Here is a 26,289-nt window from a genome sequence, read left to right as displayed (position 1 = left end):
GGCTACCCAGCCCTTTTGACTCCCTTCCTGGGAGCATAACCGACACCGTTCTGCACCCCTCAGCCTCTCCCATAGGGGGCCGCCTCCATCTTTTCTACCATCGATGGGAGGCCATAACCACGGACCTATGGGTCCTTACCATCATAAGAGACGGATACTCTCTTCACTTCCATCGGGTCCCCCCGGACCATCCTCCAAGAGAGTATCCTTCAAGCTCGACACAGACCGCCCTTCTTCTTCAGGAAGTCCAAACCTTACTTCAGCTTCGGGCCGTCGAGCCGGTCCCGTCAGACCAATTGAACCGAGGGTTTTACTCCCGGTACTTCCTCGTCCCGAAGAAAACGGGAGACCTGCGACCCATTCTAGACCTTCGGGCCCTCAACAAGTTTCTGGTCAAAGAGAAGTTTCGTATGCTGACTCTGGCTTCTCTATACCCCCTCCTCGAGCAGAACGACTGGTTATGCTCCCTGGATCTCAAGGAGGCCTACACTCACATCCCCATTCACCCGGCCTCCCGAAAGTTCCTCAGATTTCGGGTGGGAAATCTGCATCTACAGTATCGAGTGCTACCATTCGGCCTCTCTTCGTCCCCCAGAGTCTTCACAAAGTGCCTGGTGGTAGTGGCCGCGGCACTCCGGGACAGGGGTCTACAGGTGTTCCCATACCTCGACGACTGGCTCATCAAGGCCCCGTCAGCCCCAGAGGTCACTTCGGCGGTCTCGGCTACAACCTACCTCCTCCAGAACTTGGGCTTCGAGATCAACTTTTCCAAGTCTCACCTACAACCCACCCAGTCCCTCCCCTTCATCGGGGCAGTCCTGGACACCAGTCGACTCCGAGCATTCCTGCCTCTTCAACGCATGGAGGCTCTTCTTCATCTCTGCCAGTCGGTGTCTACTCGCCAAACCCTACCGGCGAGACAACTGATGGTGCTCCTGGGCCACATGGCCTCCACAGTACATGTGACACCCTTTGCCAGACTCCATCTCAGAATCCCCCAGTGGACCCTGGCATCACAGTGGAATCAGACGTCCGATCCACTAACCAAACACATCGTAGTCACACCTGCTCTTCGGCAGTCTCTACTTTGGTGGATGACCTCTTCGAATCTATCCAGAGGTTTGCTGTTGCACTCTCCCCCCCATCAGAAAGTTCTCACAACCGATTCGTCGAACTATGCATGGGGGGCCCACCTGGATGGTCTCCGCACCCAAGGATTCTGGACCAGTGCGGACAGACTACATCAAATCAATCTACTGGAGCTCAGAGCCATCTTCAATGCTCTCCAAGCTTTCCAACACCTACTTCACAACATGGTGATCCTCATTCGCACAGACAATCAGGCCGCCATGTATTATATCAACAAGCAAGGAGGCACGGGCTCGGCCCTCCTCTGCCAGGAAGCTCTACGAATCTGGGACTGGGCGGTTCGCCACAACGCCTTCCTCAGAGCTGTCTACATTCAGGGGAAGAACAACGTCTTAGCAGACAACCTAAGTCGTCTTCTACAACCTCACGAATGGACTCTCCATTCCAGCCCCCTTCACCAAATCTTCACACAGTGGGGGACGCCTCAGATAGACCTCTTTGCGGCTCCCCACAACTCCAAACTGCCTCAGTTTTGCTCCAGGATCTACACTCCTCATCGCCTCGAGGCAGATGCTTTTCTACTGGACTGGGGGAAACGATTTCTATATGCGTTCCCACCATTCCCGCTGATCCAGAAGACTCTGGTCAAGCTGAAACTCGAACAGGCCACCATGATTCTAATAGCTCCTCGGTGGCCCAGACAACCTTGGTTCTCCCTTCTACTTCAACTCAGCAGCAGGGAACCTGTACAACTTCCAGTGTTTCCTTCACTACTTACTCAACATCAAGGATCACTGCTTCATCCCAACCTGCAGTCTCTCCACCTGACAGCTTGGTTCCTCTCAACGTAACCCCTCACCAATTCTCACAAGAAGTGAGGGAGATCTTGGAGGCTTCCAGGAAGCCCGCCATTCGACAATGCTACTCCCAGAAATGGACTAGATTTTCCTCATGGTGTGTTTCTAAATCAAAGGAACCTCAGCGAGCTTCCTTATCCTCCGTGCTGGACTATCTCCTACACCTATCTCAATCTGGGCTCAAGTCTACATCCATACGAGTCCACCTGAGCGCTATTGCAGCTTTCCACCAGCCTCTACAAGGGAAACCCCTCTCGGCCCATCCGGTGGTAGCCAGATTTATGAAAGGGCTCTTTCATGTTAACCCTCCTCTCAAACCACCCCCAGTAGTTTGGGATCTCAATGTAGTCCTTTCCCATCTCATGAAGCCCCCGTTTGAACCACTCAACAGGGCTCCTCTTAAGTATCTCACCTGGAAAGTGCTTTTTCTCGTAGCCCTTACGTCTGCTCGCAGAGTCAGCGAACTCCAGGCATTGATGGCGGACCCACCATTCACAGTATTCCATCACGACAAGGTGGTCCTCCGCACTCACCCGAAATTCCTGCCTAAAGTGGTCTCCGAATTTCATCTCAACCAATCCATTGTACTTCCAGTATTCTTTCCTAAGCCCCATTCTCACCACGGAGAATCGGCCCTTCACACTCTAGACTGTAAACGTGCTTTGGCTTTCTACCTGGATCGTACCAAGCCACACAGAACCACCCCCCAACTTTTTGTCTCCTTCGATCCTAATAAGTTGGGAAGACCCGTATCAAAGCACACCATCTCTAATTGGATGGCGGCTTGTATCTCTTTCTGCTATGCCCAGGCTGGATTATCACTTCCTTGTAAGGTCACAGCCCATAAGGTCAGAGCAATGGCAGCCTCAGTAGCATTCCTCAGATCAACACCAATTGAGGAGATTTGTAAGGCTGCCACTTGGTCCTCGGTTCACACTTTCACCTCACATTATTGTCTGGATACTTTCTCCAGACGGGATGGACAGTTTGGCCAAACAGTGTTGAAAAATTTATTCTCTTAAGTCGCCAACTCCCCCTCCATCCCACTGAGGTTAGCTTGGAGGTCACCCACTAGTGAGAATACCTGCCTGCTTGTCCTGGGATAAAGCAATGTTACTTACCGTAACAGTTGTTATCCAGGGACAGCAGGCAGCTATTCTCACGTCCCACCCACCTCCCCTGGGTTGGCTTCTCAGGCTAGCTACCTGAACTGAGGAGACACGCCCGGCTCTCCGGGCGGGAAGGCACCGGCGCATGCGCGGTGCGGGCATCTCGAAACTTTTAAGTTTCTACAAGCAACACGTGCTTGTGAGACGTCCATATCGGGCTCTGTCTGATGACATCACCCACTAGTGAGAATAGCTGCCTGCTGTCCCTGGATAACAACTGTTACGGTAAGTAACATTGCTTTATGTTCACTCAAAAGAAAAAAAAAAAGAAAAATCAACGAACAGATGTGCTCCCTACCAGATTTGTGAAACAATAGCCAGCTTCCCCTGTCATTAGCCTTTTAGGATAACAAAAGCGGGTGATGTACTGCAGATTGGACTGGAGGCGTGGAGGATTGGCCTTCAGCACAGCATATATTAAGGAAGAGAGGAAGTCATCGGCAGTGGCTGGTTCTTGGGTTGAGCCCTGGATAGCCTTGAATAAGAAATTGCTGCCTTTGGTGACACAGGAGAGCTTATCTTGTGGGGCTCGCTTGGAATCCATCTCAATCATAGCTAGAAAACATGACATTGAGGCTGATGACTGGTCTGAAGAATTTTACAGTAAAAATATATCTAGTAGATGTTACTAAGACAACTACTTTAGTGAGACAAACGCAGGAACAACAGTTTCAAGATGTGAATTGGTATGGGCTAACACAAACTTTTACCTCCAATGCTTCAAAGGTGCCTGTATCAGGATATTTGTAATCACAACAATAAGTTAAGAAGTGCATTATTCAAGCAGGATGTTTAAAGACACAGACAGTTGCTTTATCTTCTTTCTTTTTTTAAAAAAAAAAAATCTTTATTCATTTTACGATCTTACAATAAGTGTATCCACAAATACAACCATTTGAACTTAGATATAACACTTAATAATCAGCAATAAGTCAAGTTATAAAGTTTATCATCCTCCCTCCCTCCCTCCCCAATCATATTATGTACTAAACACAAACCATTTAATAGATATTTTCCAAATTTCTGTAGGTATCATCAAGCCTATATTTTGCCAATATAGAATATAGGTATTGGCTGAAAAATTATATTTTTAATGATATATGGAAGTTAATCAAGTGTATATTTATAAGTTCGAATGATTTTTCTTATACACTTGTTATATGTAAAAATGAATAAAGAATTTTTTTTTTTTAAAAAAAGCCTATATTTTGCATCAGGGTATGTATTGGGTCCTCCCAAAGCTCATTGATAATACCCCAGACTGGTTGTGGTTGGAATGGCGACTCATATTCCCTTTACGTTTATGTCGTGTTCTTAGCATTAAAATGCCTAGATTGTATAAAGAAAACAGAATATTAATGGCTACATGGAAAACTCTGCGATCGACAAATCAAACTATATGGTTAAACTCCAAGATTCAAACTGGCAGATTTAAGGTCATCTGGAAGCATTGGATGATTGCAGGTATACAGATTTTAGGTGATGTTATTTCAAATGGTAAACTCCTTGATTTTTCACAGCAGTAGCATAAATATGGTCTTAATAAATCACAAAGCTTTAGATCAGGGGTGCCCACACTTTTTTGACTCGCGAGCTACTTTTAAAATGACCAAGACAAAATGATCTACCAACAATAAAATAAAAAAAAACAACACAACGCACTGTAAGCATAGAATTGTTAATTATCATTCCTGTTCCGGGGGTTTTTCAAAGAGGTCAAAGCAGATGACTCTATGCACTGTCACCTCAGTAACAACTATACAAAAATAGACAAATACCCACCCCCCTCCCTTTTTACTAAACCACAATAGCAGTTTTTAACGCAGGGAGCTGCGCTGAATGCCCAGCGCTGCTCTCGATGCTCATAGGCTCCCTGCGCTAAAAACCACTATTGCGGTTTAGTAAAAGGGGACCATATTGTAAAATTTAGACAGCAGATATAAATTCAGACACATTTTGATCACTAAATTTAAAATAAAATCATTTTTCCTACCTTGTCTGGTGATTTCATGAGTCTCTGGTTGCACTTTCTTCTTCTGACTGTGCATCCAATCTTTCTTTCAGCCTGTATGCTTCCTCTCCTCCACACCTCATTCCCTCCCCCAACTTTTTCTTCCTCTCTCCCTGACCTTTCTTTCTTTCTCTCTTCATGCCCCCTTTCTTTTTTTTCTGTTTCTCTTCTTTCCTTCTGTCTCCCTGCCAGCCCCCTTTCTTTCTTTCTCCCTGCCCTTCCCCAAGCCACTGCCAACGGGGAACAGGCCCCAAAGCCGACGCCGCCCCAAGTTCTCCCTGCTTCGGGCCGACCAGCATTCCTTTCCCCAACGTCAATTCTGCTGTCGGAGAGGAAGACTGATTGGCCCGATAGATTGCCAAGGCAAAGTGAGTCCTGGGCGATCGACCTATTGGGCACCCCTACTTTAGATGGTTGCAACTGAAGCAGGCTATTCAGGCAGGGTTCCCTGAATGGAAAAATCTTTATACCCAATATAGTTTGGAATTTTTATGTTTTTAGATGGACTTTCTGGGTCACCAGGCCGCACAGTGGTATAAATTTATAAACGGATTTGTAAATAAAAAGCCTAAAAATGGTCTTAGGGATATTTGGAGCATTGAGATTAAGCATCAAATTTCAGCATCTCAATGGCCACGAATTTGGTCTTGGAGGATGAGATGTACAGTGTCCGCATCTATGAGACAAATTTGGTTTTTCCTTTTACACAGCGCATTTTGGACCCCAGTTAGATTACAAAAGTTAAATAGCTCTAAGTCTAATAGATGCTGGCATTGTAAGCTTGAGATTGGGACACTAGACCATTTGTTATACTATTGTCCCTTTATTTTGACCTTTTGGAAATCAGTCTGGACCCAAATAAATTGTTTATTGGAAAATCCAGTGACTTTATCGTACGATACGATCCTATTTGGTATGTCAATGAGAACAAAGAACCAAATTTTATCAAACAATAATAAGTTTTTATTGATTATAACAGGAGTCACCACACAACATATCACAAATAATTGGAAAAATTGGAGCAGACTTAATTACAGTTTTTGGTGGAACTCGTGTCACATTTATAAGATGGAGATAACAATAGCCGTACAAAAAGGGAATTATACAAAATTTAAAGAGATATGGGGGCCACTTACAAATTATTGTAATGAATAGATACCATTTTCCATTATAAATACAAGTGAAGGGTGGGAGGGGGGAATTCTGAATTTTATTAAATGTTTGGATCAGTAAAAAAGAATATTTTATAGGTTATATTTGATTGCATATGTTATGGTAGGGGTGGGAGGGAAAGGGGTTAAATTTTATGTATTAATGTTAAATATGATAGAAATTCAAGTGATGTATTTAATTTCAATTGTCAATTATTGATACACTTGTTGTAAGATGTAAAAATGAATAAAGATTTATAAAAAACATAAATAAAAAGAGCAGAAACTCCCCCCCCCCATCTTGATCTTATACTATTAAGGGAAAAACGGAATCTATTTGTTACAATAATTTGTTAATGGTCCCTAAACATCTTGAAATTTATTAAAATTACCATTCTGCGTGGCTATTGTTTTTTTCCATTTTATATATATGACACAACGAATTCCACCAAAAACTAGTTAAGTCTCTTCCAATTACTCGTAATTTGTTGAATGGCAACCCCAGTCATAATCAGTAAGAGCTTATTTTTTGAAGATATTTGACTCTTTGTTCTCATTGACATTCCAAATAATACAGTATCATATGATAATGCAACCGGGTTTTCCAATAAACAATTTATTTGGCCCCATATTGATTTCCAAAATGCTAAAATAAATGGCCTGCTTCAGTTGCAACCATCTAAAACTTTGTGATTTATTAACCCTTTCAGGACCATAAGGATCGTAGGCCAATTTTTGTGGTTTTGACGACATTTTTATGGTAAAAAGGGCTTGCAGATGCCAAAAAATTGATTTTTTGTGTGAAATATCATTATTTTTATTTAAAAAATCAAACTTCTGGCTTATGGACAGTGTGGCAAGTGAATCTTCTCGTCAATCTGGCAACGACGCTAATGAATGAATGTCGGAACCAGTTTGTTTACATAAAGGCAGTATCATATGGAATCCATACATATCAAATTTAGAACTGTAGACTATCCCAATCAAAATTTATAGGATTTTAAAGTTATGGGACAAATATGTCCCTTGGTCCTGAAAGGGTTAAGACCAAATTTATGTTGCTTTATCTTCTAGGAAACACTATATACTAATTTTACCAGGGGTGTGCATACATAATCCATGTCATTGTGACAGCCCATTACCAGAAAGCAAAGTTGCTTACCTGTAACAGGTGTTCGCCGTAGACAGCAGGGGAATGCAACCACACTTGTTGGTGAAGTCCTCTGACTGAGCCTGTATGCCGGTGCTCTCCCCTAGCTAGGTAGCTGGGCATGTGCAGGAGGTCCCTACACCAACAGCCCCTCTGTGTAAAGATTGCTGTTGGTGGAGAAGATGGTACTGCATTGTTCCAACGTCGGGAGCTTCCTTTTGTGGTCTGCTAAGTCTGCCAACCTTTTCTTATGAAAACAACTTCAGCGGCAAAATGCTTCCCTCCCCTTGAGGTACCGAGTCAGGGCCCTGGGAGGAGGGAGCAAGTGGCAACATGGGCAGCTTAGCTGTTGTGTGCTGGCTAGAGCTTTATTCTTCTGTTTGTTATTGCCGGTCAATGCTGCTGTATTTTTTTCCCCCAGATGGCATCGGTGGTTGTTGGCTTCCCTCCCCTTACAGTATCGAGAGAGGGCTCTGAGGGGAGGGAGGGAGCGATCATCAAAGTGTGCAACTTCGATGCCTTCTTCGAAGTCCCGGTACAAAGTTCTTTTACTTACAGTCTGCTGATTTATAGAGACAGCATAGGCGGCTATCAGCTTCCCTTCCCTTCTGGTACCAAAACGGCCGTGGGGGAGGGAGCAAGTGGTGCAGAGCGTGGCTTAATGGATGTCTTCGATGGTGTGGCCTGAAGTGCCCATGCGCAGGAACCGCCATCCATTACAGCTTTCCTGTCAGCTGCCAAAAAATGTCCCTCTGGGTCCTAACACCTATCTGTATGAAACCGGCACTCCGGAGAAAAAAGTATTTGTCGGTGTTTAACACTACAGGTTGTTTTGTTTTTTTTAAAGTCCTCTCTGTTCTCATGGACTGATGTTGCTATCTGGTTTTTTTTTCCATTCTTTATTAATTTTTAAAAACGTACAATAAGTGTAACAGCATATATAACATTTTAAACTTAGATACAACACTTAATATTTTGTTAAAATCCATATCAGAATTTATCGCCCTCCCCCTAATCAGTAACATCTGCATATTTATCAAACACTTTCAATAAGTGACAATAGAGTAAATTAAACATTTTACATCTTAGACATCACTTAAAAAATTTTACAAGATTCATAGAAATCACTACCTTCCTCCCACCCAACCTAATCATTATCATTAAAGTAACTATAAATTTTATCATAGTTTCAAATATACACTATACATATGTTAAACATAAGTTCAACTATATAACCATTCAGACTTATCTTTGTTTTTTTTTCAAATTCTTTATTAATTTTTCCATCTTACATCAAGAACACAATATTACATCATTTAAACCTTGTAAACATTACTTATCAATCCTCAAAAATACCCCCTTCCCCCCAATTACCATTCTTAAAATAAACAATTAAAAATCTTATATTCCTCCCGCCTTCCCCCCTCCCTAGATGTGCATTTTATCTAAGAACAAAAATCCTACATAGTAACATAGTAGATGACGGCAGATAAAGACCCGAATGGTCCATCCAGTCTGCCCAACCTGATTCAATTTAAAAATTTTTTATTTTATTTTTTTTAATTTTTCTTCTTAGCTATTTCTGGGCAAGAATCCAAAGCTTTACCCTGTACTGTGCTTGGGTTCCAACTGCCAAAATCTCTGTTAAGACTTACTCCAGCCCATCTACACCCTCCCAGCCATTGAAGCCCTCCCCTGCCCATCCTTCCCCAAACGGCCATACACAGTATGCAAGTCTGCCCAGTAACTGGCCTAGTTCAATCTTTAATATTATTTTCTGATTCTAAATCTTCTGTGTTCATCCCACGCTTCTTTGAACTCAGTCACAGTTTTACTCTCCACCACCTCTCTCGGGAGCGCATTCCAGGCATCCACTACCCTCTCCGTAAAGTAGAATTTCCTAACATTGCCCCTGAATCTACCACCCCCCAACCTCAAATTATGTCCTCTGGTTTTACCATTTTCCTTTCTCTGGAAAAGATTTTGTTCTACGTTAATATCCTTCAAGTATTTGAACGTCTGAATCATATCTCCCCTATCTCTCCTTTCCTCTAGGGTATACATATTCAGGGCTTCCAGTCTCTCCTCATACATCTTCTGGCGCAAGCCTCCTATCATTTTCGTCGCCCTCCTCTGGACCGCCTCAAGTCTTCTTACGTCTTTCGCCAGATACGGTCTCCAAAACTGAACACAATACTCCAAGTGGGGCCTCACCAATGACCAGTACAGGGGCATCAACACCTTCTTCCTTCTACTGACTACGCCTCTCTTTATACAGCCCAGCATCCTTCTGGCAGCAGCCACTGCCTTGTCACACTGTTTTTTTGCCTTTAGATCTTCGGACACTATCACCCCAAGGTCCCTCTCCCCATCCGTGCATATCAGCTTCTCTCCTCCCAGCATATACGGTTCCTTCCTATTATTAATCCCCAAATGCATTACTCTGCATTTCTTTGCATTGAATTTTAGTTGCCAGGCATTAGACCATTCCTCTAACTTTTGCAGATCCTTTTTCATATTTTCCACTCCCTCTTCGGTGTCTACTCTGTTACAAATCTTGGTATCATCTGCAAAAAGGCACACTTTTCCTTCTAACCCTTCAGCAATGTCACTCACATACATATTGAACAGGATTGGCCCCAGCACCGAACCCTGAGGGACTCCACTAGTCACCTTTCCTTCCTTCGAGCGACTTCCATTAACCACCACCCTCTGGCGTCTGTCCGACAGCCAGTTTCTGACCCAGTTCACCACTTTGGGTCCTAACTTCAGCCCTTCAAGTTTGTTCAACAGTCTCCTATGAGGATGATCAAAGGCTTTGCTGAAATCCAAGTAAATTACATCTAGCATATGTCCTCGATCCAGCTCTCTGGTCACCCAATCAAAAAATTCAATCAGGTTCGTTTGGCACGATTTACCTTTTGTAAAGCCATGTTGCCTCGGATCCTGTAACCCATTAGATTCAAGGAAGTACACTATCCTTTCTTTCAGCAACACTTCCATTATTTTTCCAACAACTGAAGTGAGGCTCACCGGCCTGTAGTTTCCTGCTTCATCCCTGTGACCACTTTTATGAATAGGGACCACATCCGCTCTCCTCCAATCCCCAGGAATCACTCCCGTCTCCAGAGATTTGTTGAACAAGTCTTTAATAGGACTCGCCAGAACCTCTCTGAGCTCCCTTAGTATCCTGGGATGGATCCCGTCTGGTCCCTTCGCTTTGTCCACCTTCAGTTTTTCAAGTTGCTCATAAACACCCTCCTGCGTGAACGGCGCAGAATCTACTCCATTTTCTCGTGTAACTTTGCCAGACAATCTCGGTCCTTCTCCAGGATTTTCTTCTGTGAACACAGAATAGAAGTATTTGTTTAGCACATTTGCTTTCTCGTCATCACTCTCCACATATTTGTTCCCAGCATCTTTTAGCCTAGCAATTCCATTTTTTATCTTCCTCCTTTCACTAATATATCTGAAAAAATTTTTATCTCCCTTTTTTACATTTTTAGCCATTTGTTCTTCCGCCTGTGCCTTCGCCAAACGTATCTCTCTCTTGGCTTCTTTCAGTTTCACCCTGTAGTCCTTTCTGCTCTCCTCTTCTTGGGTTTTTTTATATTTCATGAACGCCAACTCTTTCGCCTTTATTTTCTCAGCCACTAGGTTGGAGAACCATATCGGCTTCCTTTTTCTCTTGTTTTTATTGATTTTCTTCACATAAAGGTCCGTAGCCATTTTTATCGCTCCTTTCAGCTTAGACCACTGTCTTTCCACTTCTCTTATGTCCTCCCATCCTAACAGCTCTTTCTTCAGGTACTTTCCCAATGCATTAAAGTCCGTACGTTTGAAATCTAGGACTTTAAGTATCGTGCGGCCGCTCTCCACTTTAGCCATTATATCAAACCAAACCATTTGATGATCGCTACTACCCAGGTGAGCACCCACTCGAACATTAGAGATACTCTCTCCATTTGTGAGGACCAGATCCAATATCGCTTTTTCCCTTGTGGGTTCCGTCACCATTTGTCTGAGCAGAGCCTCTTGAAAGGCATCCACAATCTTTCCGATTCCGCAGACGGATCATTCCAGTCCGCATCCGGCAGGTTGAAATCTCCCAACAGCAGAACCACCTCTTTCCTTCCAAACTTTTGGATATCCACAATCAGATCCTTATCAATTTGCTGGGATTGAGTCGGAGGTCTGTAGACTACACCCACGTAGATAGAAGTTCCATCTTCTCTTTTCAGAGCAATCCATATCGCTTCTTCCTCTCCCCAGGTCGCTTGGATATTGATCTTTACATAGAGAGCTACTCCTCCACCTTTATGACCATCTCTGTCCTTCCTAAAAAGATTATATCCCGGTATGTTTGCATCCCATCCATGTGATTCACTGAACCATGTCTCTGTGATAGCAACAATATCTAGATCTGCCTCTAATATCAGGGCTTGCAGATCATGAACTTTGTTGCTTAGACTGCGAGCATTTGTGGTCATCGCTTTCCAGCTATTTTTCAGCGATAGTCTCCTTTTTCGTATGGATTTTTGTGTCGTTTCACTTTCCGTTGCAATACTAAGAAATGAGTTGCTGATATTGCAGCCTTTACTACTATCACATCTTTTCTTTTGCCGGGGGTGGCCTCTATAATTGTCCTTCGTACATACACCACCCCCACCTTCTAGTTTAAATGCCTAGAAAAATATTGTCTAAATTTCTCTGCAAGGTTTCTTTTTCCTGCTGTAGTAATATGTAGCCCATCAGTGCAATATAGCTTCTTGTCCTTCCATGTATTTCCCCATCCTCCTATGTACCTGAAGCCTTCTTGATGACACCAGGCTCTGAGCCATCTATTAAAGTCCTCTGTGTTTTTCACCATTCAGGGAACCCTTTCTGAATAGCCTGCTTCAGTTGCAACCATTTATAAAATTGAAATTTTGAAATACCAAAAGATTGTCTCAACCGTGAAAAATCAAGCAATTTCCCATTTAAAATAACATTCAACAAGTGTGCCTGCATATCCCCTGCTTGTCTCCGGAGAAATGATCTTTTGTAGCCGATATCATCTTTTGAAAATCCCACCCACATCCATGCACGTGCTTCCACACTAACAACAGTCCTTCCTCTCTTTCCAATCTACTTCATTTGCTCAGCAATATCAGAAGTATTAGGCTCTTCCCTTTGTAAAAAATATACATACCTATACATCACAAAGACTACCCAAGATCTAATTAAACCTGTACCCTACAGATCCTTTGGAAATACCCAAGCAGGATGGATAAAAAATCAATGATGTGTATGATTCAACTGATGTAATATTGTATACTTGATGTAAGATGAAAAATGAATAAAGAATTGGAAAAAAATACCCCCAAAACAATGATTTTTTTTAAATTAAAAAAAAAGATTTTTATTCAGATTTTTTAAATAAAATGCTTTTTTCAGGAAAAATCTAAGATGGGTTTCTTTTTTTAAAAAAAAATTATTTATTCATTTTCAATTCATATAACAAGTGCATCAAAATATATCATACAAGTAATTCCAATATAGCACCATAGTATCTAACACATAAAATCTAATAGTGTATAAAACAAAAAAACCCCATCCACTCACCCACCCAAAATCACATTTTCAACTAAAATAGAATGTACTATATTATATAACATATGATAACCTATCTCATTAACTTACATTCCATATCCACCCTTCCCCTTGAGTGTGCTAACTATATCTAAAAAAGAAAAGAAAAGGAAATGAAAAGAACTGATGTCTATTCATCACAATACTTTACCAATGGCCCCCATATCTTTACAAAGTTGTTATATGTCCCTTTTTGTATCGCTATTGCTCTTTCCATCTTAAAAATATGGCATAACGAATTCCACCAGAATGAGTAATTAAGATTCTTATAATTTTTCCAATTGTTGGTAATATGCTGAATGGCAACCCCTGTCATGACTAATAAAAGTTTATTATTATATGACAATATTTGACTCTTCTTCCTCATAGCCATTCCAAATAAAACAGTATCATAAGAAAGTGCAACATGGTTTTCCAATAAAGAGTTTACTTGAGGCCAGATTGAATTCCAAAATAATTTAATATAGGGAAAATAATAAAGTAAATGATCTAATGTCCCTGGTTCCAGATTACAGTGCCAGCATCTATTGGACTTAGAGCTATCTAATTTTTGTAAACGAACAGGGGTCCAAAAAGCTCTATGCAACAAAAAGAACCAAGTCTGTCTCATAGATGCTGACACTGTAGACCTCATCCTCCAAGACCAAATTTGTGTCCATTGAGATGCAGAAATCTGATGCTTAATCTCAATGCTCCAAATGTCTCTAAGACCACATTTTGGTTTTTTATTCAAGTATCCAGATAATAATTTATACCACAATGCGGCTTGATGTCCGAGGAAGTCTGCTTGGAAGCATAGAAACTCCAGACTATATTGATTGTTAAGAGTCTTCCATTCAGGGAACCCCACCTGTATAGCCTGCTTCAACTGCAACCACTTAAAACTTTGTGTTTTATTAAGACCAAATCTATGTTGCAGTTGGTTTCTATTATGATACATTATAGTCCATTATTCATCATGAAATAAGGATTAGTTTTTAATCATGTAGCTTGAACCGCAAGGTAATGGCGGAATAAAAATCACTAATGTAATGTATCATGAGGCTGTATATTCATGTAATGTTTAATTTTTTGGTACGTCTTGACTGGTGGAGTAATGTCCACAATGATCCTGTTGTATGTGCTTGTTTAACAGAAGGGAATGTGTTTATTGAAGAAAATTGATACATCAGGAAAAGCACATACAGTAGAATACTTACAGAAAGAACCTATAAAAGCTATAATCAAATGTGATCAAAAATTCAAATGTCTAGTCCACAGCTTAGTCACAGACAGCGCTGCAAATGTGTCCACGATGAGAAGAAATGTTGAAGCGAACGAAGAAAATACCAAGCTAACATCATATGGCTACAGTGCTCATTTGCTGCACCTCCTAGCCAAAGACTTCAGTGTCCCAGAAATAAAGACTTATGTTGTTGAAATTACAAATACTTCCTTAACAATCATTTTGCTGCAGCAGCTCTGAAAAGAATGGGTGGAACCAAGCTAATGCTCCCACGTTAGATGGAACTCTGTAGTGCAATATTTTGAGCAGTATATCAGGGTAGAGAGAACGAGAGGGCACTCTCTAAAGTTAAAAGGGGATCGATTCCATACAAACGTAAGGAAGTTCTTCTTCACCCAGAGAGTGGTAGAAAGCTAGAACACTCTTCCGGAGGCTGTTATAGAGGAAAACACCCTCCAGGGATTCAAGATAAAGTTAGACAAGTTCCTGCTGAACCGGAACGTATGCAGGTAAGGCTAGTCTCAGTTAGGACACTGGTTTTTGACCTAAGAGCCGCCATGGGAGTGGACTGCTGGGCACGATGGATTACTGATCTGACTCAGCAGTGGCAATTCTTATGACATCTGGTTGTAAATATTAAGATTATACCAACAAGAATGAGTCTAGAAAACCATGATTTAAAACAAATCCACCCTATACCTACGGGCATAGAAAACCTAGCTGGACCCTTAGTCACTTTCTCAGTAAGCTAAAGGCATCCTTAGGAAACCATTCTAAATCAGAAAATGGAACTCACTCCCTCTTCCCTCAAATCAGCACTGCGGGGAGGTTTTGAAAGCTAATCAAAAAATCCATTAAGATAGTCCAATAAAAAAGGCATCACCTTATTTCCTTTGCTTTTGTTTTATTTCTATACATTAACAGAAAAGTTCAAAATGAACCAACTGATAACCATATTAACACTCCATTACCAAAACAACTGGCTAACTTCATTGGACCTAATGAATGCCTGTATCCACATACCAATCCACCATCATCTCAGGAAACTGCTAAGGCTAACCTTTCTGAACTGACATTACCAATACCCTCTATTAAGGTAGCAAGACTCAGACAAATGGTATTAGAGCCCACTAGGGATCAGGCGATATTAGATCTGATACTCACCAACGGAGAAAGTGTCACAGAGGTCTCGGTAGGCGATTCGTTGGCCTCCAGTGACCACAACATGATATGGTTCAACCTCAGGAAAGGTTTCACTAAATCAAACACATCAACCAAGGTCCTCAACTTTAAAGGCACTAACTTCAAAAGCATGGGAGACTTCGTCCATCGGGCGCTGCAAAACCAAGCCAAAACACATAATGTAGAGGTAATGTGGTCGACTCTGAAATCAACCATACACAAAGCAACCATCCGCTATATAAAATCAGTATTTAAACGGAAAAGAAACAATAATCCACAGTGGTTCTCTGCGGAGATCTCAGACCTCATAAAAAAGAAGAAAAGAGTATTCATCTCCTACAAACAATCAGGGAAGCAAGAATCTAAGGAAGACTATCTGGCCAAGTCAAAACAGAAGTCAGAGAGGCCAAACTCCGAATGGAGGAGAATCTAGCGAAGAACATCAAGAAGGGCGATAAATCCTTCTTCAGGTATATTAGTGACAGAAAAAAAAGAAACACAGATGGGATAGTACGCCTTAGGAAACCTGACGGGAACTATGTAGAATCGGACTGCGATAAAGCCAAACTTCTAAATGAATACTTCTGCTCAGTCTTCACTTGCAAGACACCGCGGTGGATGCGGCCCTCAGCTGCAGACAAGGGAGAACTCGGAAGACCCGTTTCAAAATTTTGAGTTTACACCCAGCAGCGTCTACTATGAGTTATCGAGACTTAAGGTGAACAAAGCTATGGGACCAGACAAACTACAACCCAGGGTGCTCAGAGAGTTGAGTGACATCCTGGCGGAACCGTTATCCGCGCTCTTCAATCTTTCCCTAAGTACAGGAAGAGTCCCGTTAGACTGGAAAACGGCTAACGTCATTCCACTCCACAAAAAGGGATGCAGGACGGATGTGAGTCTCACATCGATAGTAAGTAAACTTATGGAAACACTAATCAAACACCAATTAGATACGATCCTGACCGAGGAGAATCTACGAGACCCCCATCAACATGGATTTACAAAGGGAAGATCCTGCCAATCCAATCTGATCAGCTTCTTTGACTGGGTAACAAGAAAGCTGGATATAGGGGAGTCCCTGGACGTCGTGTACTTGGACTTCAGCAAAGCGTTTGATAGCGTCCCACACCGCAGGTTATTGAGCAAGATGAGTTCGATGGGATTAGGTGAAACATTAACTGTATGGGTTGAAGACTGGCTTAGAGGTAGACTTCAGAGGGTAGTGGTAAACGGTACCCTCTCCGATACAACGGAGGTGATCAGCGGAGTGCCGCAGGGCTCGGTCTTAGGCCCAATCCTTCGTAAGAGACTTCGTAAGAGACTTGACTAAGGGGCTTCGAGGTAAAATTACATTATTCGCCGATGACGCCAAACTATGCAACATAGTAGACAGAAGCACAGTGCCCGACAAAAGCTCAATGCCTGACAGTATGAAGCAAGACCTACTCCTACTGGAGCATTGGTCAAAGACTTGGCAACTAAGTTTCAATGCCAAAAAATGCAAGGTCATGCACCTAAGCATGCACCTAAGCACCCTAAATGGTGAGATCCTAGCAAGGACTTTAGCAGAACGAGACTTGGGAGTGATCATTAGCGAAGACATGAAGACTGCCAATCAAGTGGAGAAGGCTTCATCCAAGGCTAGACAAATCATGGGTTGTATCCGTAGAAGTTTCATCAGCCGTAAGCCTGAGGTCATGATGCCGTTGTACAGATCCATGGTGAGACCCCATCTGGAGTACTATGTACAATTCTGGAGACCACATTACCAAAAGGATGTGCAGAGAATTGAGTCGGTTCAGTGAATGGCCACCAGGATGGTCTCAGGACTCAAGGATCTCCCATATGAGGAATGGCTGGGTAAGTTGCAGCTTTACTCACTCGAGGAATGCAGAGAAAGGGGAGACATGATCGAGACGTTCAAATATATCACGGGCCGTATCGAGGTGGAAGAAGATATCTTCTTTCTTAAAGGACCCACGGCAATAAGAGGGCATCCACTGAAAATCAGGGGTGGGAAATTTCATGGCAACACCAGAAAATATTTCTTCACCGAAAGGGTGGTTGGCCTCTGGAATAATCTTCCACTACAGGTAATTGAGGCCAGCAGCATGCCAGATTTTAAGAAAAGATGGGATTGGCATGTGGGATCTCTTCATGGAGGTAATTAGTGTGGGCAGACTAGATGGGCCGTGGCCTTTTTCTGCCGTCATTTTCTATGTTTCTATGTTTCCTCAGCACTCATAGAATTCACAAAATATCTGACAATTACTAAAAGTCCATCATCGAAAGAATAGTCTTATCTTTTTATGTCCACATCTAGCTGATACCAGCAAAGTCGCCCTAAGATACTGAACAATGTGGATACTCCAAAAACTAGGGTTTCTCTTAAGTTGACCTTTTCCACTACCCAAACCATTAACTAAGTGGGAATTAACCTTGCAATTCAGCAGAGCAAGCATTTCCTTTCAGAAGCCAGAATATACACTGTGAAGCGAAAAAAAAAAATACCCCACACGTCTTTTGTTGTATATTCTACAGAACTTTGCAGATTCTTATGAAATTTAGTGTGTCATGTCTTGAATGAAGTTGATGTAAAATGTAAATATTTCCTACTGCACCACAATACTACCTTGTGAAAATGAATTGTGAACTGAATAAAAATACATTTTCAAAGCAGATGGACATTTCAAAATGGCCAAAAGATCCATCTGTCAAAAACATACAAATCGCAATTTTTGGAAGGCAGAATTTGGACATCCTACACCAGTTTGTCCAAATAGCAAGGGGACATGTTGTGGGTGTCTTTAGGGCAGGACTAGGGAGGACCCAAATTTAAAACACCCAACAGCAATAATCAAATGGGAAGAAATATCCAAGCCAAATCTGCTTCAATCACGGTATAAAAAAGGTATCCTGATTGAGTAGCTGACCACTGGAGGGATTAAGGCATGACCCTTCCTTAATCTGCCAGTATTTACTGTCCCCCTCCCTCACCTCTGATGAAAGCGACAATGGAAAGGGAATCGGCATTCTGAATACAGCAGCAAAGGGAGCCTTGTGGTCAGTGCAGTGGACTGCAAACCAGGGGACATGTTCAATCCTACTTTAAATCTCTTTTACCTTTTAAAAATTGTGAGCCCTCCATAAACAGGAGATACCTACTATACCTAAATCTTAAAGACATCTGCAAGGGCTATTGAGATATTTACTTTACCTAAATGTGCACTATTTCCCTGTCTCTGGAGGGCTCACCGTTTAAAATAACCTGGGTGCTCTGAATTAAAGTCTACTGCACTGACCTTTAGGCTGCCCCTTGGCTCCACAGAACGTCTGTGTGGCCATTTTTGTACAAATGCTGCCAGGCACATGTCCTTGTTTCTGTTTTTTGCATTAATAATTTGGACATTCTTACAAATTTTCAAACCGGAAACTCCAATATTTTCCCTGTTCGAAAATGGCTGCGAGATGGATGAGGTCTTTTTTTTTTTTTTTTTTAATTTTTATTTATTAATTTTCAATTTTTACAACAATTGAATCACAAGTAATATAATTAATTACTATATATCATTGTATCTATCATTAATACAATTTAATTTATAAACAGTATATTTTATAATTATATATAAATCAAAAGTTATAAATCCCTCCCCATTTTTACAATTAATGTTTCAAAAATTATGCATAACCCACCCCATTCCTATATAAGTACTGTAATTGTGCTAAGAAAACTAATCATTAGAATAGTTAGTCAATGGTTGCCAAATTTTTTTAAAATTATGAAGATTCCCGTTTTGTAATGCTAATATTTTTTCCATTTTGTAGATATGACAGACAGAGTTCCACCAGAACGTATAATTTTGAGGTCTTTTTTTGGATATTATGAGCAGAACATCCCAATTCTGACTTGCATGTTCTCTTGAAATTGTTCCTCCATGTCTAATTGCCTTGATATTTTTTTATTTATTAAACCAGCAGGGTATAATTCAACAGTTAGCCAAATACATTTTTTAGGTTACTGGGTCATTTATTTGACATTGGATTTAGTGGTTGTAATTAGGCTAAAGGGGAATCCTGGTGATGTTACTGTTTAGTAATGTAATGTAATGTAATGTAATTTATTTCTTATATACCGCTACATCCGTTAGGTTCTAAGCGGTTTGAAGAACATATACATTAAGATTATAAATGAGAAGTAAGAAGGTACTTAAAAAATTCCCTTACTGTCCCGAAGGCTCACAATCTAACTAAAGTACCTGGAAATTAATAAAGAAGAGAAAATAAAGATGGTTGAAAAAAGAAAAATTCTATGTGAACTTATAGGATGGAAATTAAACTGACAGTGAAGAACTGTATGAAAAATACATATGGAATGCAGTTAGAGAGGGTAGGTTACAATCTATTTATGGTATTTGTTTAATTGGAAGGTGTTAAGTGTGTTTAGTGTGGCTACATTTCCCTTGCTCTGTGTTGAACCTGCTTTGCAAGTAAGCAACTTTGCCATTAGTGTAAAACAGGGGTGTCAAAGTCCCTCCTCGAGGGCTGCAATCCAGTTGGGTTTTCAGGATTTCCCCAATGAATATGCATGAGATCTATTAGTATACAATGAAGGCAGTGCATGCAAATAGATCTCAGGCATATTCACTGGGGAAGTCCTGAAAACCCTCGAGGAGGGACTTTGACACCCCTGGTGTAGACAAAACACTTATCTAGAACGGTTTAGTATTAAAAGAAAAGGTGAAGCTTCTCCATCATCCACAGATGTTCTATGTTAACCAGTGTCAATGCTAGACCTAAAAGAAATTCCTTAAGCATTAGTGGAAAAGCTGCTGGAAATTTGTACCTCACTTAGGGCTCCTTTTACGAAGGTGCGCTAGCGGTTTTGGCGCGTGCTACACGCTAACGCCTCCATAGAGCTGGCAGTAGTATTTTCCGTGTAGCGCTGAGTTAGTGCGCGCTAAAAACACTAGCGCACCTTCGTAAAAGGAGCCCTTAGTATTAAAACGGAAGATGTTCTCTTACTATCAATTGTTGTAAGACAGCCTAGTCTGAAAATCTGAACAATACCAGGACACTTAAGCAGCACAAAATTCAGGAAGATAGAGTGTCATCTTTCGGCAATTCACTGGAATTGGAAGGGCAGAAAGTTATGTGGGATGGTAAATTTACAAAAAGATGAATAAACTCACCAACCTGTAACTGCAAAAAAGATATCATCTCTGACCTCCGCTTTCCCTTCATTAATTGGAGCATGCAGCATCTCAGGAGTTACCCAGTGTAAGGAGCTGAACACAAACAAGTTATTAATTACCACAGACCCCAAAACTCAGCATTCATGTTCTCCACTAGTCTGTAGACTGTGCCGAGACAAAATGCAAACATCCCCAGACACTCTGGTTTAGGCTTTTGCCAAAACTGCTGTCCTAGGAATAAAGTTTTTATGTTAGGGTAGTTTAACAGAGATGGTTACTTGTACAGCAGAAAACAGTCAATTACAGTATTCCTTACCGTATGTGTCTCTGTATTGCTAGATCTTTTTGCTCATCTTGTGAATTGTCTGGGCAGAAGACAGATTTATACAGTTGTGTCATAACCATCTTCTCAATATTATCCATCATGCGGTCACTCTCTTCTGTAGGGTAATCTAAGAAGTAAGGAAATAACAAGGCAAGCGGTCCACCAAAGAATTCAACGTGGAACAAAAGAAGATTGGCAGACAGTAAGGAGATTCAAGTCAGGTTTATTCTAATCTAATCTAATCTAATCTAAATCTTGGGTTTATATACCGCATCATCTCCACAAATTGCTCCTAGGAAGTGCCCAACACATTTTGCCCAAAGGGCTGCCTCAGGGGCATGAAACTGTTAACAGCCTATTCTGAAAGGATGGACTCCACTTTAACAGGGTTGGAACAGGCTGATGGCACCAACATTTAAAAAGGAGCTAGAGCACCTTTTAAACTAAGGGGGAGGGGGGTAAGCTGACAGTCACCCAGGAGCAGATGATTCGATATGGAGTATCCTTGAAGGATACTACTGAAACAGGATACTTAGGGAGTCCCAATAGAAAGGTTTCAATAATGGTGAAAGAAAGCCAGGAGTGCTTAAAAGGAAGGCAGAGTAAAGGACTCAAATTATCCCTGTCATCTTCTCAGCAGCCTGTAGATATAAGGAAAAAATAAAGTGTTTGTATACAAATGCTAGTAGGGTATATAGCACTGACTGATGAGACAGATACGATAGGCATCTCAGAGACATGTTGGAGGACACCGTGTTATCTGGGTACAAATTTTATCACAAGAATAAAGTAGAACAAATTGGAGGGGGGGGGTGCTATATGTTAAAGAGGGAATTGAATCAAACAAAATAAACATTCTGCATGACAGATAGATGAAGGGAAGGAATATACAGGTAGGGTTATACTACTGTCCCCCAGGACAGAAACAAATGAAGAAATGTTTTTAGAGATTAGGAAAGCTGGCAAATAGGGCAACAGTATAATAATTACCCTATCATTGACTGAATAATGTTACATAAGGGAGGGAGGTAAAATACCTAGATGTCATAAATTGACTGCTTCTTGGAGCAACTGGTCCAGGAACCAACAAGAGGTGGATAAATTCTGGTCCTCAGTGAATGCAGGACATAGTATGGGAGGCAACTGTGTTGGGTCCACTGGGAAAAGTGATCAAAATTTGAGCTGATTTCTGAAGTAACATCACTAAAGATTTCTGAAGCAACATTACTAAAGAAATCAAAAGGGTGACTATGATAAAATGAAGAAAATGGTTAAAGGACTGGTGGCAAAGGTTAGGATTATAAACCAGGCATGGACGTTATTTAAAAATATCATCGTGGAAGCCCAGACCAAATGTATTCTATGTATTAGAGGTGGGAAGAAGAGAAAATGGCTAGCACTGCATTGGGGATCCAAGATGGTGTCTTGCTAAGAAGCTTGCGAGGTTCACTTTTCTGAAGCTCCGTTGTGGTGAGCACACTGGCTCTCTGGCTGGACAAATAGGCAAGAGAAAGGGAATGACAAAAATCCAAGTCCTGGTGGCTAGCCAAGCACCGCTGATGAAGCAACTACCATGGAAGATTTCAGAATTCTGACTGGACCCATGTCGGTTGTTTCTTTTACTCAAGTGCAGCACGTGCAAGCCTGGAAGAAGTCTACTGGATGGAGAGCAGCAGCGGGGAAGTCTAGGAGAAATTCAAACCTCTCCTTTGCAGTCTGGCAATCTCTCACCAGATAGAATATTCTCCCCCACAGCAAGGTTCATTGGCAAGGGTATCCACTCCACAGACTTTGTATCCAGCTAAAACTGTGAGTGGGGCATGTGGAGGGGGGGGGGAAATCCTTCTGAAAGTACTACAGGTGTGAAAATTAAAAAAACTTTAAAAGTACTTTGGGAGGCTATACAGGACCTAAACTCCAACTTTTTGAAAAAAGTGAATAGAATGGAAGGTGAAATGAAAAATGTTTCTGAACAAAATGCTTCTCAGTCCGAAAGCTCAGTTCAGCAATTGGAGAAAGTAACATCTTTGGAACAGAAGGTTGAGGAGACACAGAATCTGGGAGTGGCATTGGTGAAAGCTTTCACTTGAGATATTGCTTCTTACTGCACGGCACCTTATTTTAAAACTGTTTTTAATTATTTTGAACTAAGTTTAAGTTTAATTATTTTAGCCTTGTTTTTTACCTTGCTTTTACTTTTTTCCAGCAACTCTCTCCAGGACCTCTCTGCCGCGTTCCAGACTCTGCCCCCTTGTAACCGGTACATGCCATTTAAATTCTGGCACTTTGCGGCGCGCACCAATGGAGCGCGCTTAAGGAGCATGTCATGCTCCTTGATGCGCTCTTTTGTGCGCTACTGCAGTGCGTTTGGGATAACTTTGCCGCTTTTTCGTGCAAACCCTTAAAAAGTCCTTATTTAGTCAAAACCTTATTTTTTTGTTCATTTTTACTTCTGTTTCCAAATAATCAATTAACTAATATTTTTCTGAAACACACTATAATTTCTACTTTTACTTCTATTCACTACTTTTCTACTATGGATAATTTTTCTTCGCCTATTCCAGTTATTTGGGGACACAGGCCAATTAAATCAGACAATAATCTAGCTCTTTTACGTCCTCCTGAACGTTCAAATATTACACTATCCCCCAATCAGATAGTTTCTTCTACACTAACCTCAGACCAAAAAGCAATTCAACTTAATATAGGTCTGATTAACATTCGTTCTATCAAAACTAAATATCATTTAATTAAAGACCTTATTACTCAATGCTCTCTTGATATATTATGTTTAACCGAAACATGGCTTTCTGAAGGCGAAGAAGCCTATCTTTCTTACTCCTGTCCCCAGGGATTCTCGTTTTTTTACAACCATCGTCACCATAAATGAGGAGGGGGATTAGCGACAATTTTTCGAGAACCTTTTATTGTTACATACTGACAACTCTCCAGCAAATTCTTCTATTGAATTTTTACAGTTTTCATTACTAACCAAACCTAGAACAGATGTACTTTTAGTATATTTAACACCCCCTATTAACTCTGAAAATGTCACTCAACTTCAATCCCTATTTTTTGATTTTGGTTCCTCCACTTTAAATCCATTAATTCTGGGTGACTTCAACATACATTTTGATGACCCCAACAATAACTATACTAAAACTATCCTTTCTTACATAAATCATTTAGATTTATATCCACTACTAACAATGCCTACCCATCAATCAGGCCACACAATTGATATGGCCCTAATAACCACCTCTACAATAAACAATTATTCTGTAAATTGTTGCTTACTGGTTCCATGGTCAGACCACTTTTTAATTTCAATAACACATACCATTTCACACAATTTACCTCACATTAAGCAGCAATCGATTAACTTTAGAAACTTCAATGACCTTTCTTTAGATTTAATTCACTCTACCTTTAAATTGGATTTCTCTGTACCTAGAACTCGTCCTTTGGATGATCTACTTAATCAATGGAACATATCCATAATATCATTATTAGATAAACTTACACCACTACAATCTAAATTTATTACCGCTCGCAAAATCTTGAACCCATGGTTCACAACTGAACTTGCCCTTATTAACAAGCAACTGAGATCACTTGAACGTAAGTGGAGGAAAGATAAAACTCAAGTTAACCCCAAACATTCAAAGAGCATTCTAGATTCTACAAATTAAAAATAAACCAAACAAAAATGAAATTCTACTCAGACAAAATCATGAAAGCTAAAATTCCTCAGCTCTCTATGCTATACTAAATTCAATAACATCTCTAAATAAACAACAAACTGAAGCTGTCAATCCCTTACCCACTGCTCAGGAACTTGCAGTCTACTTTACTGAAAAAATAAACAAAATCAGAAATACTTTTACAATAAATCAATATGTAACGGCCGTTGATGAACAAATTGTTCCAGAGTCATATTCAAAATGTTCAAAATTTAAAATACCAAGCCTCAAAGAAATTGAATCCATTATCAAATCCATTAATATTAAGGGCTCTAAAGCTGATTTAATTCCTCCTTTTATCCTCAAACATTACTTTGAAATTTTTGGTCCTTTTATTCATACGTTAATTAATGAAAGCCTGTGTCAAAACATCATGCCAATGACCTGGAAGAAATCAATCATCCGTCCTATTATTAAAGATAAAAAAATTAGTTCAGAAGATCCATCTAACTTCAGACCAATAGCAAACATTCCTTTCCTGGCAAAACTGACAGAAAAGGTAGTCTTTAATCAAATTTCAGAATTTGTTGAAAAAACCAATGTTCTACACCCAAATCAAACTGGTTTCAGACATCACCATAGTACTGAACATTCTTTGATTGGTATGACCACCTCTATACAATATTTTCTAGATTACCATCAATCGGTTCTGTTAATCTCTATTGATCTTTCCGCAGCCTTTGACACAATCGACCATCAACTTCTACTTAATAGACTTCAATCTATTGGTATTACAGACCAAGTTTTTTCCTGGTTTGTATCATACTTTTCAGAGCGTACCTCTACTGTTTTTTTTAATGACTCAATGTCTAAATCCTCATAGACCACATATGGTGTTCCTCAAGGGTCTATCCTTTCCCCGTTGTTATTTAATATCTTTCTGGCCCCACTGATGACCTTGTGCCAATCTGTAGGTTTCCATGTCTTTGCTTATGCTGACGATATCCAGCTTTTACATCCATTGGATGCTAATAAACCTACTGACATCATAGCGATCAATGAGAAACTTGATCAAGTTTACCGTTGGCTGGACTCTAACAGATTGACACTCAACATTAACAAAACTAATGTGATGCTTTTTCCATGGAAAGATAGCTCTACTCTTGTCTCTCCTATTGCTATAAAAAATATCCCTCTGCAAACAGTTAGAAATATAAAAATTTTAGGGGTGATTTTTGATCACAAACTAAATTTCCATGATCACATTAGTAACATTATTAAAACAACATTTTATAGGCTAAGTAAAATTCATTCACTTTCACAATTTCTATGTTCAAAATCCCTTAATATTTTTATTCACTCTTTGGTGATCTCTAAAATCGATTATTGTAACTCTCTTTTTAAGGGAATTTCTCTGAACGAAATAAAACGTCTACAAATCATTCAAAATGCTTCCATTAAACTTATAACCAAAACTAGGAAGTTTGATCATGTAACTCCCCTTCTTAAGAATGCGCACTGGCTTCCTGTTACTTACCGGATAACATACAAATTATGTATACTCACTTTCAAATCCCTCTTTTATAAAACTCCAGCATTCATTTATAAACTATTAATGCCT

At 40.6% G+C, this 26,289-nt stretch overlaps 1 protein-coding gene across 3 annotated transcripts in view; it reads right to left on the bottom strand.

Annotated features, from left to right (window-relative positions):
- The window catches only part of LOC117365255 (rab5 GDP/GTP exchange factor-like), a 64,794-nt gene that overhangs the window by 7,248 nt on the left and 31,257 nt on the right, over positions 1-26,289 (bottom strand). For all 3 annotated transcript variants that reach the window (XM_033955443.1, XM_033955444.1, XM_033955446.1), the window contains 3 exons: positions 20,977-21,112; positions 20,662-20,753; positions 3,414-3,670 (listed from right to left, as the gene is read on the bottom strand). In XM_033955443.1, coding sequence (XP_033811334.1) covers positions 3,414-3,670; positions 20,662-20,753; positions 20,977-21,112 — 485 coding nt within the window. The remainder of the gene's footprint in view (positions 1-3,413; positions 3,671-20,661; positions 20,754-20,976; positions 21,113-26,289) is intronic.

Source organism: Geotrypetes seraphini, chromosome 8 (assembly GCF_902459505.1).
Source record: "Geotrypetes seraphini chromosome 8, aGeoSer1.1, whole genome shotgun sequence".
NCBI classification, from domain to species: domain Eukaryota; kingdom Metazoa; phylum Chordata; class Amphibia; order Gymnophiona; family Dermophiidae; genus Geotrypetes; species Geotrypetes seraphini.
This window is presented reverse-complemented; position numbering and strand designations above follow the sequence as displayed.